Source organism: Macrobrachium rosenbergii, chromosome 28 (assembly GCF_040412425.1).
Source record: "Macrobrachium rosenbergii isolate ZJJX-2024 chromosome 28, ASM4041242v1, whole genome shotgun sequence".
NCBI classification, from domain to species: domain Eukaryota; kingdom Metazoa; phylum Arthropoda; class Malacostraca; order Decapoda; family Palaemonidae; genus Macrobrachium; species Macrobrachium rosenbergii.
The window spans coordinates 33830001-33847477 of record NC_089768.1 but is presented as its reverse complement, the minus strand read 5'-3'; the positions used below and the strand labels follow the sequence as shown (position 1 = coordinate 33847477).

Here is a 17477-nt window from a genome sequence, read left to right as displayed (position 1 = left end):
CCATTTAATCTTGACATCACATTCTTCTTCCTTTTATTTCTTGACTTCTCTTCTGTTTGGTCAAAACTGGAAATTTTCCGATGGAGAAATTTTGCATAGTTACTCAGTCCCCGTGACAATACAACCTTACATGATCAGTAGGTCAGCAGTGACCTCTAGTGACCCCACAGTGACCTCTCCCAGTATCTCAGGATTTGTATGAAACCCTTCGGATTTTTCATACCTTGTTTGACTCAAAGGAATAAGTTAATAACTCAAAGGATTTTTCAGACCTTCTTTGGCTCGACGTGATATCACGTTTTTTTTTTTTTTACAATCATAAATCAGTTAAGATTTCTGTCAAAACTAAGAAGTATAAAATAAAATAAAAATTTAAACACGATTTTATGAAAATGCGCTAAAAAGTAAAACATAATATTTTGAGGCACACCAGGATTTTCTTACAATTAATCATATCACAAAAATAAAAGCGTAAAGTTACGAAGTCTATGGGCATAACCAGCCCCGTTTCAGGGAAGCCCTTCCAGCATCCACCCCCTTTGGTGCTCTTTGATGCTAGTGATGTCATACCCCCACAACGCTGATTTCTAGATAGTAAGTCATATTTATACCAAGTTTGGTTGAAACTGCTCAATGCACTTCAGAGTTATGCTGTCACATACACACACACACACACACACACACATACATACATTTATATATATATATATATATATATATATATATATATATATATATATATATATACATACATACATACATACATACATACATACACATACATACATACATACATACACACATACATACATATGAATATTAAGCCCAAAAAAGACAATATTGCTGCAGAAACGAGGATGAATTAATTGGTAATCTGAGGTTCAAAGACCATCTCAAAATCCATTATCATCTTATTAAGACGTGTATCACATATATTGAAAGTGACGTTTCTTGAAGATAAATTTCATATTTGACCCACAACAAGAAGACCATCTTGTATCACTGCCTCGTTAACGCAAATGCTACTGCCTCGGTTCCTGTTTAATAAGGCAGATTTAAAGAAAGTTGATCGATTTTTAGTTTTATCCTCACTCCAGAATAATTAGTGCAGTTTTAGCCTAGATTATCCACTTCTTTGAAAAAGGATGTTATATATTAAAGAATGTATAGTTATTTTATATTACAGCTTCAGATTTAATGTAAACGTGAAAGAAACAACAATAAACAGTCTGCTGTTTCAAGTAGAATGAATGAGGGGTTTTAGGTAAGAATACCATTTTGCAGCAAAATTTCGTTTTCTTTGTTGTAATATTTCCATTTTCTTTAAGTTTTTTTAGGGGTAATTGGTGTCTTGACAAGAATTCTAGAAAGCCTATGGACATGTCATCCTAGATTCCACGTTATTATTATTATTATATTATTAAAAATTCAATTATATATAAAATATTTATATTTTGAAAACCTTGCTTAATCTTTAAAATTCGTGATCGTTGAGAAATTGGGCAGTATGCGGGGTAGGGAGACAGGGGTAGGCGTTGGCAATTTCGCCTCTTTGCGAAAACTTCCACAGAATAAAATTTACCCTACGTGTTCTAAACCACCGAGTGCTTGATAATGTTACTTGGCCAGGTTAGGTCACAGCACCCTAAGTCAGGTTAGGAAGGTAAGTTATGGTTAGGTCAGTGTTACCTTTTGGTGTAAATTCTGGTTCTGTTTAGGTCAGTGTTACTTGGGAGGTTCCAGGGGGAGACGAATGCCATCTTTCTTTATATGTGCTATATGAAATCTGTAACAGAAATACATTTTCTTTTGCTTTGTGACTGCCTAAAATGTGTATAACCAAAACAGATGCATAAAATCATGACCAGAGGCACATGAGTCCCATGTTAAAACCCTGACTGGCGGCCATCTTGAAAAACGGCAGCCATTTTGGAATTTTCGGGGTACACCCAGTAATTTTCAAAAAGTGGCCTATGGAGAAGATATGTATCAAATTTCATGCTTGTATCATTAACTGAAGTATTTTAGTGAAAAAATTATTTTATCTGCTGCGCTTCAGTCTCCCTCCTTTGCATCCGCTCCAAATGGACCAGAGTCACCAGACTATCTCGTATGACATTCTGACTTTTACTGCTTGTCTGTCAGAGGTCAGTTAGATTTATGCATCAAACGACTAGAGTTTATGACAGCTGTTATTCTGGACAACGTAAAATATTCCCAGTATTTTACGTTTTTGTATCCCAGTTTAATGATATAACTAAAAGAGTTTTTCGATTACAGAATAAAGCTTTAAGAATAGCACGGAATAAAGTCGAGATGTTGGAGTCGATGATGATTGTGATGAAGAGGTTAGATTCATTACGAGACTAGACACTGTGATTGTGTTATGACAGCTTCATAACAGCTTGAAAGAGACTTTTTTTTGGCGTCTTCTATATGTTATTGAAAAAGACTGATGCAAAATCAGTGCCGGTGAATAGCATGAGACGCATTAGATAAGTTAGAGCACCTCATGGTAAGTTTACAGATTGCATATTCTAAGGAAAAGTCACCAATTATCATGCCCCTAAGAGATAAATAATAATAAAAAAAAAGAATCCAATTTTCAGTACTGGAGTTTTACCGTATGCCTTTGCACAGCTCGATCAAATTCATCAAAATGCAGGTCATTCCATCAAACCAGGTAACTGAGGGGTATAAGTAAAAGTCTTTGAAAGCAGAGAGAGAAGTTAAAATGTAAGAGTTAGTGTTCAAATTTCGTCGGGTGCGTTTTCTTTATTATGCAAGTACAGAAAATGAAATCAAAGTAACTTCATCGGTTGATTCGCAAGAGTATCTCCTGACATTAACATATACTATAAAAACAAGCTAAATACAAATACACTTTCCAGCTAAACGGCCTGCCAGAAGGCAATTACTAAAATGGCAGTATCTTCCATTGACAAAATCCCTTTACAAATTTTTTTAGACTGGTCAATATAGTGAATGCATGGTAAGGAGGCTTACGCTGTACAGATACATTTGATAAAAGGTAGACCTATTCTTATTACCCATTATATGTCTCTCTGTTCTGTCCCTTCACGTGTTTATTATTGAACATAATAAACACGTGCAGGTAAGCACGTGTTTATTATGTTCCATCTTCATTTGGTCACCTCTCCAACTCCACCCTTGTGCAAACATTCCCACGTTACCGAATAATCTCGTTTTATTGTGTATGTTTATTATCTAAAGCAGCATCTTCATTCTGTCGTTAGCCATTTTTTCCTCCTCTTTTTTTCAAATCCAGTAGATACCGCCATGACCCACGAAACTCAGAGATGCTGACTCAATCTGCATCAAAGTAAGAAGTTTACATTTTATTTAGTACCATAGAAATGTGTGCGCTTTTCTTCGAGTTGGTGACAGTCAAAAGACTGACGAACAAAAAGAACTTACGACCAGATTTGCTATAATGACCAATGATCATAACTGGTGCCACACCAGTTTTGTGCTTAGCCATGACGTCATCAAAAATTACGTCAGGGAAATGTTCAAAGAACAAAGAGACAACCATTAATTTATGTAAATACCAGATTGCATGGTTATTGTCATAGCAGAGGCCTATAACGTACCTGTTTAAATTTATATATATATATATATATATATATATATATATATATATATATATATATATATATATATATATATATATATATATATATATATATAGTGTACAGAGCAATTTTTGTTGTCTCTAATCACACGTTTTAATCATACTTAGAACTCTGTAACAGCATTTCATGACCGTCACACTTTTAAACTGTCTGTGACGATATATTTAATGGCCTGTTTGGCAATAAACAATCATACTTTGGAGGGAAACACTGAAGACTAAGGAAAATTATCTTAATGCCTCGAACATCTGAATTAGTGTGTAGAGAAGCGAACAGAAGCTAAAATCATCAACAGCGATATTTACATTAACTGTAAAGTTGATGTAAATACATTTCAAAGGGCTGATGAAAGTGGTCATTAAAAGTCTAGAAGTGAACAGGTCAGCATTGTAGAGTCGTCGAAAAATTATGTTGAGCCTGTTAGATGTTTGAAGGTAGGCCTATACTACATAACTCAGTTTAAGTAGAGTTTGAACCTTTTATTTTTATAGACTTTCCATGGAAGTTAATCTTACCAATTGAGCTTACAATAACAATAATGGGTTGCAGTTATAAGGAAAAATATCAGCATTGGTTAATGTTTCCAATTGTTTTTATAAATAAAACAGGTGGAAAATGCCCTGAAGTTTCTTCGGCGCAATCGAGTTTTCTGTACAGCCGCTACAGTGTATAATCGAGGCCACCGAAAATAGACCTATCTTTCGTTGGTCTCGGTATAATGCTGTATGAGCCGCGGCCCAGAAACTTTAACAACGGCCCGGTGGTGGGATATCCTTTATCGTTGCCAGAAGCACGATTATGGCTAACTTTAACCTTAAATAAAATAAAACTACTGAGGCTAGAGGGCTGCAATTTGGTACGTTTGATGATTGGAGGGTGGATGATCAACGTCCTAAATTACAGCCATCTAGCCTCAGTAGTGTTTAAGATCTGAGGGCGGACAGAAAAAGTGCGACAGACAAAGCCGGCACAATAGTTTTCTTTTACAGAAAACTGAAAAATGAAACAACTTAGGCACTTCCTGTTATGTGTTGTTTATAAAAGGTTTTCCTTTTCGGAAACTTGTCATATTCATACATACATACACATACGAGTATTTATATGTATTACAAGTATATATATATATATATATATATATATATATATATATATATATGTATGTATGTATGTGTGTGTGTGTGTGTGTGTGTGTATGTGTGTTAGCATTCTGGATCTCAGCAAATCTTTTTTTGGGGTGAAGTGCTTTGACCCTGAGGATGCGTCAGAAAATGAAAGGGCTTGGCTTATTTCATGTTTTAATATAGAGATATATATATATATATATATATATATATATATATATATATATACATGTGTATGTTCACTCCCCATGTCAATGCTGTAACTGATTCATACAGAGTACCTGACACTGAATGTTGAGGTAGGATTGTCATGTGATTAGTGTTTATCATGTGCTTTTTTGTAGCACGCCAGGTGTTTTTTCTACGTATTAAGTTAAAACATTATAAGATTCCTGTTTGATTTCATGAAATATGATAACGTGCTCTTTAAAAAAATTATATCTAAAATAACATTCGAAAAATAAATGCACATATTTTTTTCCGGTGAAAGATGGCACATATCAGAGGAGCCAGCTGTTAGTAACCTGTTGCTTAGATTTATATTTAGCTCGGAATATGGCTACAGACGTCTCTGTGACTCTTTTTATAGTTTTTTTTAATCACACACTAAATTTAATGGGAAAACTGAGAATCATCACCCTTTACAAACCAGATAGATTTCTCACCCTCTTGTTTCTGAAGCTATGTGCATGCTCCATCCCCCCACCCCCTCCCTTACCCCAACACCTACCCGTCACTCAGCCGGGAAAAAACCGACTATTTTTCGAAGAATTTACTTAAATTGCGAAGGAATAAAATTTACTTAACTCCCATTATTAGATAAAAGAAATGTTGCCCATAGTAAACAGATCGAGATATGGAGAAACTGAATTTAACGTTAAAAGAAATTCAGTTTGATGTAAAGAGTGAAGACAGTTCCTTATTAAGCTGCACGAAAGAAAATCAAATATAGGGAGTTTTGCATGAGATAAAATGGCTCTTGGAGTCTTGGGCCTTGTAATCATTCACGATCTCAGCCATAGACTACTTGTACAGGAGCTGATTAGGTCAGTAATCATGATTAACTAGAAACGTGAGAAAAGAAAGAATGAAAAAAAAAACATCCAAAAGACACTGGAAACAGACACTCACAGACACAGAGGTGGGAGTTGCCCAGGACGCTGAAGAGCTTATTTGGAAACGGTTGTAGCCGGCGATCGTAAGACACTGACAAAAGACAAGGAACAGGCGAAGTGGCAACTCGTGTTTGCGGTTGCAACGTTGGAGGTCGTACATTTTGCCAAAAAGAGTTGAAATTATTGGATTTAGAAAGATAACTTTTGTCAGAAATGGCATTGGAATTGCTGGCAATGAGTATGGGCGGTTGCTTACGTTGTTTAACACGACAGTAAAAGATAAAAAAAGAAAATAAAATTACCAGTTGAAGAAGAATAGCTTACTGGCGGGTACGGTGACGTGGGTTGAATGGGTCTAGCAAGCCAAGTCTGAGAATACGTAGTGATTGACCACACAGTCAGTAAGCTGGTTGAAGTAAACTAGTCAGAAAAAAAAAACTTTGACGTCATAGCTACAATTTTGTATCATGCTTCGAAACTGTAAAATCTGCCCTCTTTATCAGCAGCCAACTAAATTCACTCTTGATTTGTCGTCAGGCGTCTGTTTCAAACTGGAGCCCCTTGTTTTCCAAATTTTTAGCAACGCCTTTGTACGCTTAATAAAGTTTTTCTCGGCGTTTCATTTCACGCTCTACAACGATACAGGACAAGGCGCCGATAATAGTTGATTGTGGCCCTTTCTGCATCAACTACTGAGTACCCTCAAACCACCCTAAATTGAGTCTAGCTTTTATAGGGGATGGATTAATGCTGAAAGAATTCGTTGAGAGACCTCGCAAAGAGGTTGGATAACGATGGGCATCCTCCTTTGTTACTTACGCATCCTTTACTTCTTTTTATTTAATTTGTGCCTGCCTGGTTTTATCATTTATTTGTTCAGTCATTTATTGATCACCACGATGACTCCCGACAAACTTTAGTTTTTCGTGTGTATGTATTTGGCTGTATTTAGATTACAGCTATTGATGTTGTTAGTGTGCTGTTTGCTTCATTAGGCTTTATATCAAAGCAGTAATATTATCTAATGGGAGGAAACTGGAGAAAAACTGTATATATATAGGCCTATGTGTGTGTGTGTAATTTTTGGACCATACGAAGATTTGCTTTCTAAAGAGAGTGCAGTCCCTACTGAAGGAGTGAATATTGTAATATCGTTTAAAGTAGACGGCAGAGAAGGTAGCTCTTGATCAATCAAGAGTGAAAGGGGTTAAATGATAACTCCAGCAAGTTGTTGAGGGTGGAAGGAGGGCACAATTAAAAGGTCCAAGAATGGAATGGAGTCCAAGATGACGTGTACTGTGGTTTCAGCTTTGTAACCGAGTGGCTGACAAAAGTTGTCATAAGGTATGTAAAGAAAGGTTACACTGCTCAAAGATAGACATGATAGCAATAAAATTAATTATAGGAGCATAACAATGTGTTTGTGTTAGTCTAGTGTTTTTAAGGTATAATGTTTCCACGGCTGTATTTTTTTTCTATAAATGGTGTGATAAGAGAAGCTGCGGAAATTTAATGCTTCCAGGACTGCAAATTCGAAGAATAACTGTCAAACCCGCACTGTCATAAAGTCTTGCAAAAATTTATACAGTTGAAGTTTTTTTAGGAAATCTTGATATTGTTGTTCCTTTTGATATCAATCATTACAGTGATTGCTTTGTCTAACAATACACCAGTCACTATTAATCTGGCTACCGCATTGATGGTGTGCCAGCCGAGACTTTCTTATGCTCAGAATCCTCTATATATCTTGAGCTGAAGCTATAGATAAATGGGAAAAAAATCCAAAATACTCAGAATTTTCTACCAAAGAACGATCATTTACCACAGACTTGGAATGGGGAGCCTCAACTTGCACTCTAACGAAACACAATGAACTCCGTTTTCTGTCGCACGATTCAAAGTTTGAAGCGTCAAAACCGATCCGCCAGATTCTAATAACATTTCTCTCAAGCAAAGTAACGGCTTGGTTATATCAGAGCCATTTTGAATGGACTAAGCTTACACCCCTCTCCCACCCACATACGTCTTCCTTGTTACCCTTCCTGTGCAACGTTCAGCTGGGTCTCTGTTCTGGAAGCCTGGAACCGTTTAAATGCTGGTTCGTTTTTGTCACCGTCACGCCCATGGCGGTGATCCCATCTGAGCAAGTTGCCTTGACCTTGAAATCGCATGGTGATTTTGTGCTGTCTTTTCAGATGGCTGTGTTTCCGTGTATCAGAAGTTATTATAACTGGCTTATATTTATTGTTGGTGATATATTTACGGAAAAAATTTATCCTTTATAAACTGGCTATTTAATTGAGTAATGTCTGTTAGTACATATTTGCTTTGATTGGTGTTCAATATAATGCTACTTAAAAGGAAAAGCAAAAACCTCTGCATTACACCTTTGTGTACCTTCATGTACGATGCTTTCTGGGAAAAAAAATTATAAATAAATTTTGTCAGATGACAGCGTATTCTCTGGAGGTTTAAAGGATGACCGCTTGCGCGTCAGAAGCTGACGAAATACGGTATTTCATTGTAATTTTTCAACCCCAGTAAACCATACGTATTTTAATTAGAAATGAAACACCTTTGATTGCTGGACGTATCAATAATATTGCATTTTGAATTTAAAAAGTAAGTACGTTTCTGTAATTTCAGGTAAACATAACGATGACTCATGAATATGCCCTGCGGCAAAAAAGTGATGTTGGACTTTGTTATCCTGTGTTGGCGAGTAAAATCAGGTAATTTACACTGCTCAGTGTACAGGTTGTTTGCTCATGTCGTTTAATACAGTAAATTCAGCAATTACAGACAGAAGACATGCTCAGGTGTACAAGCCGCGGAGTAACACCAACCGACGATATTGTTTCCATCTCGAAGGTTGGCGCGTGTGACAAAAGTTGATGAATATATGATAAACATTTAATTTGAAAATCTGATGTTACAGCAGTTTGATTTTAGTGGATGGAAAGTATTAGCATAGTATGCCTTTGGCATACCGTATCGGTTCGTTATAAACGAGCGATCGTCGCATCATGACCATTATTATAATATAAATGGGTGGGTACAGGCGCTTCACAGGTAACTTCGATGACAGCAATGGACGCGGCGACGTCCGAGGCAAGATGAAGTTTATAGAGGGCGCTAGCAGCGCGCGGGACAAAAGAGAATCGATAAGCTCGCCCGTTTTCTGTCGTAAGGGCATCGAGGCGTTCCCCTGTACAGGATTGGGTAGGGGGAGGGGGATTCAAACCCCCTCCGGTGTGTCAATGTCCCACCGTCGCCCACCGGAGCAAAACTTTTTGCTGGCAGTGTTGTTGTGTCGGTTGTCGGGAGTGGGTGTGAGTGCCCGCCAGACTCTGGGATTTTCTGAAACGAAGTCGTTTGGAAGTGCCGGCGCGATGCTGAAGTTCATGAAGCCGTCGCAGAAGATCACGCCGGAGAGGCTGCAGAAGCAGAAGGAGTTGTTCGACTTCAACAGGGTGAGCTTCGACGTCGGGAATGTGATGTGATGTGTGTGTGTGTGTGGGGATGTGGTGGGTCTCTTGCGGTCGACCCGTGTTGATTCATTCTCCAGGGACAACACAAGGATGACCTGGTGTTTTGCACACAAAGGGCGACGTGAGGTCATCCTTGGACGTCGTCAGCCTGACGAGGTCCTCCTTGCTCTCGGTCCGTCCTGTGGGGGCCATTTTACGTTCGCCGTTACGTGCCCTGGGATTGGGTAGACCAGGAACCTCCCGTGCTGGTAGAATGCAGAGTAGGGGGTCATGAATTACCCGAGGGGGCAGGGCATGCCTGGGGTTGCTTGCAGAGTAGGAGGGGGTCACGAATTACTTGGGGGCATAGGTCCTTGTAGTCCAGGGTAACGTGCCCTGGGATTGGGTAGACCAGGAACCTCCCGTGCTGGTAGAATGCAGAGTAGGGGGTCATGAATTACTCGAGGGGCAGGGCATGCCTTGGGTTGCAGAGTGGGGGGGTTGCAGAGTACTTGGGGAGGGGGTCACGAATGCCCTGGGGGGCATAGGTCCTTAGAATGCAGAGTCCAGGGTAACGTGCCCTGGGATGCCCAGGGGTAGACCAGAACCTCCTAGTCCAGTGCTCCTAGAATGCAGAATGCAGGGGGCATGAATTACTCGAGGGGCAGGGCATGCCTTGGGTTGCTTGCAGAGTAGAGGGGGTCACGAATTACTTGGAGGGCATGGGCCCCTGTAGTCCAGCGTAACGTGCCCTGGGATTGGGTAGACCAGGAACCTCCCGTGCTGGTAGAATGCAGAGTAGGGGGGCATGAATTACTCGAGGGGGCAGGGCATGCCTTGGGTTGCTTGCAGAGTAGAGGGGGTCACGAATTACTAGGGGGCCATAGGTCCCTATAGTCCAGTTTCAGAGTCGTATTGGCTCAGACTTGTCTACCTGTGTAGGCCATGACGTACAGAAAAGTTTTTGTTCTTATAGAGTAATAATGTTACTCATTAGATGTCCCTTTCAAAATACATATTTTAACTTTAAAAATACATTTTGAACTGAGAAATGTCAGGCCAGCTTAGCCTTAGTTTAAGCATAATAAGCGAACAGAAATAGACCATTGAATTCTTGTTATTAGCCTGATATTCTGTAATAAAAATGTCAGTGTCCTTGACTCAGGCTATCCATATTTAGGTTACGGTTGGCAAACATATTCTTCACCAGAACGAAAACCAAACGTGACATTTTTTCTGATAGTTTGTAATTTTTTGTAATTGTGACTGATTTTAGATTGGTGTAGGTTAGGCTGTTCATTCAAAATGCATTGTTGATCCATTACAACAACTTGTATATCGCCAAAGGAGGGAAAAAAAATTGGTCTTCATCCCCCAAAACCATTTTCCGCTGATCAGAATCTGCGATCAAATAAGAGGCGGCAGAAGCTGCGACAAGCAGAAGAATACTTGCTTCCAGTCCGTCCTATCTCATACAAATCATAATTGAGTGCTGATCGACCATTTTATTCATTAAAACGATTTTTGGTTATGCGGCTGGAGGAATAAATGTGATGTGTGCATTCCTTTATTTACTAGTACGTTGGGCATGACAGTCCGAAATTAAACAGTTTATGTTGTATTTTGTAAAATATATGGTGGCTTTCAGAGTTCCCACTGCTACTGGGTAGGCTAGTAGAAAAGTTACAAAAATTTTGTATAAAACTGAGGAGTTTTTTGATGTTTGCTGTATTTTTATGTAAATATGGAATATTTGTATCCAAAGCTGGAGTTGGTCTTGATAGTAGTTGTATAAAACTTTTTCCATTAGCCATATATTTTAGTATATACTGTTGAATGTTTTATCTCATTGCTTCATAATTTTTTCCTTTGCCTGTATCACATGTATTGATGAATTTGGAGGCGACATTGAAATGCACAATACACAAAAATAGCGATAAAGTGAATGCATTGAATAAGCCTGGTGGGTTCCAGTGTTTGGCCTAGGGCCCAAACCTCATTATCAGTAAGGAAATGCAACACATTTAAATGCTTAGTATAGTCAGTGTTACAGTAAAACTAAAAAAAAGGGGGGGGGGAGAGATCAAAAGTAAAAGTAGTATATTGTGTATGTTATACTGGACGATTTACCATAATGTGCCAAGGTTTGGCTAAGCATAGCAAGGCTTTCCATTTATCTGTATATGGTTCTGACTAAGCTGAGCATAATTAGCTTTGGTTACACACCTTTCCTGCAATCTGCACTCTAAAGATTCATCTTTAAAGAATAGTATTGGTTGGCCTAAAAACTTGGGCAATTTATTGTACTTAGGTTAGTAACAGTACCTTCTCTTGTACTTAGGTTAGTGATAGTTGGTATAGCTGATAAATATTTGGAAATATATCTTTAGTCTGACAGTGGCAGTTAGCCTAAGCCTGGCTTGTAACCAGTACATTCAAGCTAGTGATGGTACTGGTACCAGTTACATTGTAGTTTTACATAGGCTATACAGTTCATGTACTGATAAAATCTTGAGGTAGCCGGCATGTAGATACCAGATAAAGTATAGGTTTTAACATTGCATCAAATTTATAGGTTATATAACCCTAAGGTTTAAATAAAAGAAAGGAAAAAACACATGAGCTGTTGGTTCTCTGTGCAAGCAAGCAAACTACCTGTAAAGCCTATGTACAGTATGTAGTGGTAAGGTATCCCATGGCGAGTCTCTGCACTGTGTTCAGTAAGCTTTAAACCCTGTTGCCTATACCTAACAATGATTGTGGCCCCCAGTAGGAAATTGTGTTTTTTTTTTTTTTTGGATATAAAAGAAGAATCAAATGAAACAATACTTACCGTGATGTAGAGTAACCTAACCTAACTAAGGATGCTGGGTTGTTCCTGACTTGGAGGCATGGACCCCACAACCTAACCTAATCCTAAGGTGTGGTCTCCTGCTTTGGTTCTCCACTTTCTTTGTTACTTTAGTGGTTTACAGCTGACAGGAATATCAAATTCATCAGAATCACATCAAAAGCTACTAGGAAAATACGTTGCACAAGGTTCAGAAATATCATTGTACATTTGAAACTATATGAGAACTCGCTTCATGGCATTTATCATGAAAGAATGACTGCATTGCAAAACTGGTAAAAACCTCAGGAAGTATCATGACATTACCCTCCTACATATGTAATAGAGCTATCAACACACAAAAGAACATATGTTACATAAATACTCAAAGAATATTATTGAACATATAATGTAATGCTGGATATGTGCAACTGTATATACATTATGCCAGTCAGTGCAGACTGGAAGGTCAGTTAGTTTGGACATGTAGAAGAGTGATAATCAAATGCATCATTAACAAAATAAGGATACATAATTTTAAAACAAACCGACCCATGTGTAGGTTATACCCATCTCCAAAGGTTATTGCATAGAGGAACAAGCCACAGTATTTACAGATAAACTTATCAGATTGAGTTGTAGGAATATACAATGTATTTATAGAAGATTACCAGATTTTTAAAGTCTATATATAGTCTTGGAGTATTAAGGGCAGTTATCCTTTGCTCTTATATATGAAAGCCTCATATTGATTTTTGTCGTCTAATCTTTTGTAATTCTTAACTTATGGCAACAAAACAAATACAGTAATTACTGTACAGAATTATTGCAAAAGCAGCTTTTAGCTGCATTTTACCTCTTTCAAGACATTCCCAAAGGAGTGGTTTTAATAGCTAGGTAAGAAGGTAAAATATTGAGTTTCACCAATAATTCACATGATAGGGGCTACTATTTATTCAGAATCAGCCTGAAAATCATTTAGGCCATGGATTTTTGTAGTTCCATAGTTGGAAATTCATATCGCCTCCAGAGAGATAACAGGCTTCCTACATCTTCTATTCTGTATACTGTAATCTCTAACAGTCTCTTGTGTATTAAACACTGCTGCCTTGTCTAAATTGCTAGTGAATACTTCAGTATTCAGTATGTTTCATGTAATGTCTTGTGGCAGTTATTTGATATTCCATGTCATTTCCTTTTTTGTGTATGGAATAAATTCCCCGTATTGTCAGAGGGGATTATTCTTATACATATACTGCTTTGTTGTTCTCTGAATTTTGTTTGAGATTGTAGATTAATGCCCTGCTTTTAGATTTATTTATTTGCAGTCCAATTTGTTTTACATCTGTTAGTGTTCTTATGCACCACTGATCAGAACATTCTCTTCTACTGGCAGACACCAGACCGTCAGTGGAAAATAGGTCTTTGTCTGCCAGTGTTTTGTAAACATATCTATTTTGTTGTTCTTTTATGTCGACAGTTTAAATAGGGTTGATGATTGTTTATTGTTATTTCATTTAATCAACTTTTTATTGTTTTATACAGAACTAACCTTTTTATAAACTTCGATAATTGTGTCAATTAACTCTGTACATCATTAATTTTTCGTTTCTGTAATTCTCTGTTTCCTCATTTACTGAAGACATTTTTTATGTTTCTTGTATATACTGTACTGGGGTTGTGTTCCTTTACAGTGGGTTTTTATTCCTTTACAGAATTTTTGCTGAACAATTTTTCTATTTCTTTTTGCAGCCATTTTCATTTTATTTTAGTGTAATGCCTTTATTAGTTCTGGTCTTGTAAAATCTGGTCCTGCTGCTTTCGTTCCCTTGAGTCGTTTTAAAAGTTTATTTTAAATTATTGTTTTTATTTTGCCCACTAGCTTTATTTTCTCAACTCCATTTGCGATGCTAAATCCATGTGTTATGTCGGGTTTGTTGATAAATATTGTTTTCCTCGGTGTTGAATATGTATTCTTAAGAATTCGTCTTAACAGTTTTCTTAATTCTTCTCTAGTTTCCTGTTTCGTTAGCTTCGTACATTTTTTAATCATATATTCTGCCCGGATTTTCAACTGTTTTCAATCTATGCCGTAATATTTTCTGTAAAATATATACATGTGTTATCCTAGTTTTTTTTAATCATTCACCTTTTTATCATTGCTTGTTTTCATATGTGGTTCATTCCTCTTTACCACTTGTGACATTTTCTTCTGTTTCAGGCATTGGTTATATTATTTGCTCCCCTTTCCTTCCACCATGTTCTTTATCTTTTTTTTTTTTTTTCACATTTTCTTTTTACCTTTATTTCTTCTCTGGTCCTATGGTTTCCCCCGGGGTTCTTTTAATTATTTAGTAGTCATCTCTTTTTCTGTACCCTGGCATATTGTCGAAGCTTTTCTTGTCTAGTATTTTGCTTCCATTGCTCCAACAAATTCCATACAGTTATTTGAGTCCGGTTTAGGTACATTTTCCCATTCTTCCTGTTTTCTCTGTGTAGTTCTACTGTTAGTGCTATAGTATTAGCTATTTTTATTGTAATACCAAGTTCCTAGAGTTGTTTTACGCTTAGAATACAGTATATAGTTTTATTTTAATTTAGACGTTTGCTGTTTAGCCTACTCTGTCACCTTATATCTTCAGTGATGCAACAGCTTTCAGGAAGCTCTCTCCCCATCATTAGAGGTTGCCATATGGGAAAGTATTGTAGGCATATACTCTCACATTAATCCTCCAGCTCTCTTGAGTTGAGGCTTTTTGAGAAAGAGTCTAACTCTGCTCTGTGACTACAATGTACCCTTGCACAAAATTTATCATGAATGAGTTAACTTCTTTCACATAGGCTATGAGCCAGCACCGTATTTTTTTTTTCAAGTATAGACCATAAGTATCCATGCTTCTTAGCTAAAGTTAAGAGCTTCAAGTACCATGCATAGAGGACGATACCTTTTGATCCTCTTTGTATCACAAGAGTAGAGGCGTTGCTACTCTCAGAAATGTGTGTATGACCCATTACTTTACAAGGGTGCTTTGTTACACTGAGTCAATGCATTGGTATCCCATGCTTTCGAGAATAATTAGGCAATCATTGTTTAGATATTGCCCCTTACTACATGTGTTCTGTCAGTGTTCAGCTGAAATGGTGAGAAGATTGATTTGGATGAGTACTTTAATGTTCAGGGTAGATTTTAACAAGGAAAATTCTTACAGTGTCTAAGGGAAGGCCACCTACATTGAACATAATTCAGTTATTTGTGTCAACAATATCACTGTTTTTATTTTAATGTCCAGCATAGAAAAGTCTATTTTCTTGTTTTAAAATATGTAAACTTTCATTGTATGTCACTTGATTGACTTCTTTATTGTAGTTGATTATTGTAATTCTGACAAGAATTGCAGAGAAGTAAATGCCTTTCATTATGTTTTGGGGATGAAATTGATGTTGAAAGGCTGAAAAATGTGGTCTCCGGATGAGATGGGACCAGTATGTAAGTTGAAAACAAAAAATATCCTTTGCTCATAGCTTAAATTTTTTCTTAAGCGTCGTCATAATTCCCAAGGATATGAACTAAGGCTAAATGGATGTGAATGATATACAATGCTTAGTTGTAATGTTAAAATCTTGTTTTGAATGACATGTGCTTGGCTGATGTATACCAATTTGTAGCAGAATATCCTGCAAACTTAACTACCATTTTTATGGACCCTTGCTGAATTCTGGGCTGAGATACCATTTATTGTGATCATGTGATCACTATTTATCCTCTGTCACACTTCCTGTGAAGATAACTCTTGGCTATATGACAGTATGACCATATTGTTTGTATAGTCACCTCTGAGGATGAATTTGACTTCCAGGCTGAAGTTCATTTATTTGAGGGCTACTGAAAAACTCTTGGAATAGATTATCTTAGTTTTGTCCTTATTTAGCTTCATTATTGACCAAAGTTCTGCTAATTTCTGTTTGAAATTCATTCTGATAAAGAAGGACTTTTGGTGCTGTTTAACAATGTACACAAAGAAGGATGCGGTTTTGGTACACAAAGGATGTTCTGCTGTAAACATCCGGTATAAAATGTAAACGTTTCTAAGGACATGGATGTTTCCTTCTATAGACATTGGTTCTTTGTCTCTGAGATACATTTTATGAATTCTTTAGGATATGAACTCTCCAGTAATCCTTCTGGCGTTGACATTTATCGTCATTTACTCTTCTCTTCATCCAGACCTAGACACATTACAGTAACTGCACAGCTGACATGGCATCTTGTACACATGGTATGCCTATCAGAATTCATGCAGTTTCGTGTCTAGAAAATGAGTTCCTGCACATAGTGAACATGAGCTGCGTGAGAAAATGTGTAGTAAAGTTCAAAACAATATTGCATCATGATGTAGTAATGGGATATTGTCAGCGGAGCAGCGAACTAAACTTTTAGAGTAAGATTATTTTTCTCTCACAGTTCCTCTTATGACAGCAGGATAAGAGTCTCTCTCTCTCTCTCTCTCTCTCTCTCTCTCTCTCTCTCTCTCTCTCTCTCTCTCTCTCTCTCTCAGTAGCAGTTGTTTAATTTTGCTTCACTGAACCCAGAATGTAAATAATGTATCGGTGTACTTATCCTGCATGATAGAGCTTTGTATTTTACAGTTAGGCCTACCTGCTATTTTTTTAAAGACCCAGTTGTCACTGGACTGTGATTCATGTATCAGTCCATAATTTCAAGGACCACTTTATACTGGATATTATATGCTCACTGTTTCTGAAGTGCTCGTTAGTATTTATTAAAAAAATAATTTGTATTAAGTTAATGTAGGGAGCATCTTGTGCTCAGTAATCAAAACTGGCAGTCTCTGCACCAGCAAGGATGCGTATGGTTTTACAGTTGTGATTCTCTCACGTAGCCTATATTTCAAGTACAGTATATTGCCTGTAATGTGTGACGTCTGATTTAAAACTGCTTCATGTGAACAAAGTTATTTTTTTTAGTCAAGTGCTAAAGTGCCAGTCACTTGTTTGTAATATTTGCTTCGATAGTGCTGGAACAATTTAGAGCACTGAGATCACTCTACCATCAGCAAGAATTAAATGCCTTTGACACCTGAAAAAGCTTATCGGTAATTTTAAACCGTAAGTCATCGCTTCATGTACAACTCTGATGACACACAGCTTATGTCAGCTCACGCATCCTGGGAGCCCTCTCCACAATTCATGGGCTTCTAAGTGTTAAACTTGCTTCAGATTAGCAGTGGGTCGTTTGAACATCTTTCAGCTTGATCAAAGCAGAT

General features: G+C 37.4%; 1 protein-coding gene across 6 annotated transcripts in view; it reads left to right on the top strand.

Moving 5' to 3' along the window:
• Positions 1-9022: 9022 nt before the first annotated feature.
• l(2)gl (LLGL domain-containing protein l(2)gl) overlaps positions 9023-17477 on the top strand; it is a 103571-nt gene continuing 95116 nt past the window's right edge. For all 6 annotated transcript variants that reach the window (XM_067130590.1, XM_067130584.1, XM_067130589.1 and 3 more), the window contains exon 1: positions 9023-9365. In XM_067130590.1, the coding sequence (XP_066986691.1) occupies positions 9153-9365 (213 nt within the window). In that variant the 5' untranslated portion in view covers positions 9023-9152. The remainder of the gene's footprint in view (positions 9366-17477) is intronic.